At 34.2% G+C, this 2367-nt stretch overlaps 1 protein-coding gene across 2 annotated transcripts in view; it reads right to left on the bottom strand.

The window, feature by feature from the left end:
- HGF (hepatocyte growth factor) overlaps positions 1-2367 on the bottom strand; it is an 82165-nt gene that overhangs the window by 30285 nt on the left and 49513 nt on the right. For both annotated transcript variants that reach the window (XM_024752838.1, XM_024752839.1), the window contains exon 10: positions 500-627. In XM_024752838.1, the coding sequence (XP_024608606.1) occupies positions 500-627 (128 nt within the window). The remainder of the gene's footprint in view (positions 1-499; positions 628-2367) is intronic.

The following is a 2367-nucleotide window of genomic DNA, read 5'->3' as shown; positions in this document are numbered from 1 at the left end:
TTTTTGCATTACACGGGCCTCTCACTGTTGTGGCCTCTCCCGTCGCGGAGCACAGGCTCCGGATGCACAGGCTCAGCGGCCATGGCTCACGGGCCTAGCTGCTCGGCGGCATGTGGGATCTTCCCGGCCCAGGGCACGAACCTGTGTCCCCTGCATCGGCAAGCGGACTGTCAACCACTGCGCCATCAGGGAAGCCCCCCACCTACATTTTAATTTTGCTTGTTTTTGTTTGCTGGACATTAGTTCAGTGGGGTCAGAGAATTTTGTTTTGTTTACTGGTATATCCACAGTGCCTAAAACTGTCCCTGGCACTAGTATACATTCAAATAAATAAAGGGATATTGAACAAATTAATATATAAAAGAAATCCAACTTCAGGCTTGGTGACTTTGTTTGCTAACAGTGCAACAAAAAATAAGTCTTCTGCTGTAATGTGTACTCCATTTAGGCATTTCCACTGAATTTAATCATGCCCACACTGCAAAATGTCAGCTATTACCTTGTCCACTTGACACATCACATTTTGGAATTTGGGAGCAGTAGCCAACTCGGATGTTTGGATCAGTGGTAAAACACCACGGTGACTCAGCCCCATCTGGATTTCGGCAATAGTTTTCTCTTAGGTCCCTATTGAGAATAAACATGTTAATGTAAATTGCCAGGGTTTCTTACATTGGTGAAGTCAGTGTTATTACATTTCTAGAATCCTAGAATGTATGCATTCTATAAATAGAGCCCTACGTTTTAGATTTAGGATAGTTATAACAGTTTAGAATTCAGTATACACAACTGACACTGCCCACATTACTGAAATAAAATGCTGTCAGATGTCAGAATTCTTTTTCTTCCACAGACCTGGAGTTTCACACAAACACTACTGCTTCTTGAAAGAGAGAAATTGTACCACTTCATTCTTCTCACTCATTTTCAAGACGTGGACTCTCAACTGTTACAATTTTTAAAAACTGGTCTGTTATTACTTTTTCATGGACTGTATATAATGTAGAAACACATTCTCTTTACAGAAGAAAGGCTATTATAATTAGTAGTCTTTAATTTCTCTTGTTTAAAAATGAAGTTCCACCTAATCAAACATTTGCCACAAAACACATGACAGATATTTCTTCTTTAAACTCTGTATTTCTTTGATTTATTTAATTCACTACATAGATTTCTTTTAATTCCAACGTAGTTCTTTCTTGATTTAGAGATTACAACATGCAATTTTATATTTCTGTAAAATTAAATCCTAATTATAATATAGATAACCTAACTATAGAAAAAGTTGTCAGTGTAATACATGTACTTCCTTTATTTTACCAATGATATAGTTAGACATTTAGAGTTCACAATAAGGAAAAAGTCTAAACTAATATCATCTGTATATAAAAGGATTTTACCTTAATGCAAGGTTCATGTTAAATAAAATGTGGAATTTATGATTTGCTTTCCTGATAATGCTCTCTAATTTGAAGAAAGCATGTACTTTCTTTTCGTAATCCCTGCTAATAATTTAACAAATTTAATATTCAGTCTATTGGAAGGTACATTATTTATTTCATTTAGGCCCAATTAAAAATACTACACTTTTATTACTATCCAAATTGACCATTAGAAACTGAAAAGTTTTTAAAGAAGAAGCTTGAGTTTGGTTATAAAATCAACAGGTAATAGTTTATCTAGCCAAAATAGGTCCTGACACAACTGTTATTTAAGGTTGTAAGAACAGTGAATGCCAATAGCTAAGGCCATTGTATAGCAAATATTCTTATTTATAACCTATATTCAAGCCTTTACCCTTCTTATAAAATTATTAACTGGAAAGATGAAGAAAATCTTTTCTTTCTTCTGACCAATTTATACTCATGTTTAAAAAAACTGTCAGTACAAAATACGTGCATTGAATTTTACATAAAGTGTATGCAAATTTGCAATTTTAGATGAATAATTGCTTAGTTAAATTATTTCAAGTTGTTAATTTAAGGCAAGATAATTAAACAGAGATCTGTGGCTATCAAAAATCTTAGTTTAGGCCTGCTTTTATAATCTATATCTAGAAGCACCTCATTAATCTAGATTAAGCAAGAATGAGAGTCAAGGTTTGCTCAAATATTTTTTCTAAGTTCTTTCCCTTCACTTGAAGAGAGAAGTGTTTATAATTATTAAAGCGAATTAATGATTATATGATTCATGTACATTCACCACAGGCAGTATTGTTCAGTTATAGTGTTTTTGTTTTGTTTTGTTTTGTTTTGATTGGAGTAAAATTGCTTTACAATGTTGTGTTAGTTTCTGCTGTATAATGAAGTGAATCATCTATATGTATACCTGTATCCCCTCCCCCTTGGACCTCCCTCCCTCCCTCCC

This window comes from Neophocaena asiaeorientalis, unplaced genomic scaffold (genome assembly GCF_003031525.2).
Source record: "Neophocaena asiaeorientalis asiaeorientalis breed wild unplaced genomic scaffold, Neophocaena_asiaeorientalis_V1.1 scaffold277, whole genome shotgun sequence".
Classification (NCBI taxonomy): domain Eukaryota; kingdom Metazoa; phylum Chordata; class Mammalia; order Artiodactyla; family Phocoenidae; genus Neophocaena; species Neophocaena asiaeorientalis.
This window is presented reverse-complemented; position numbering and strand designations above follow the sequence as displayed.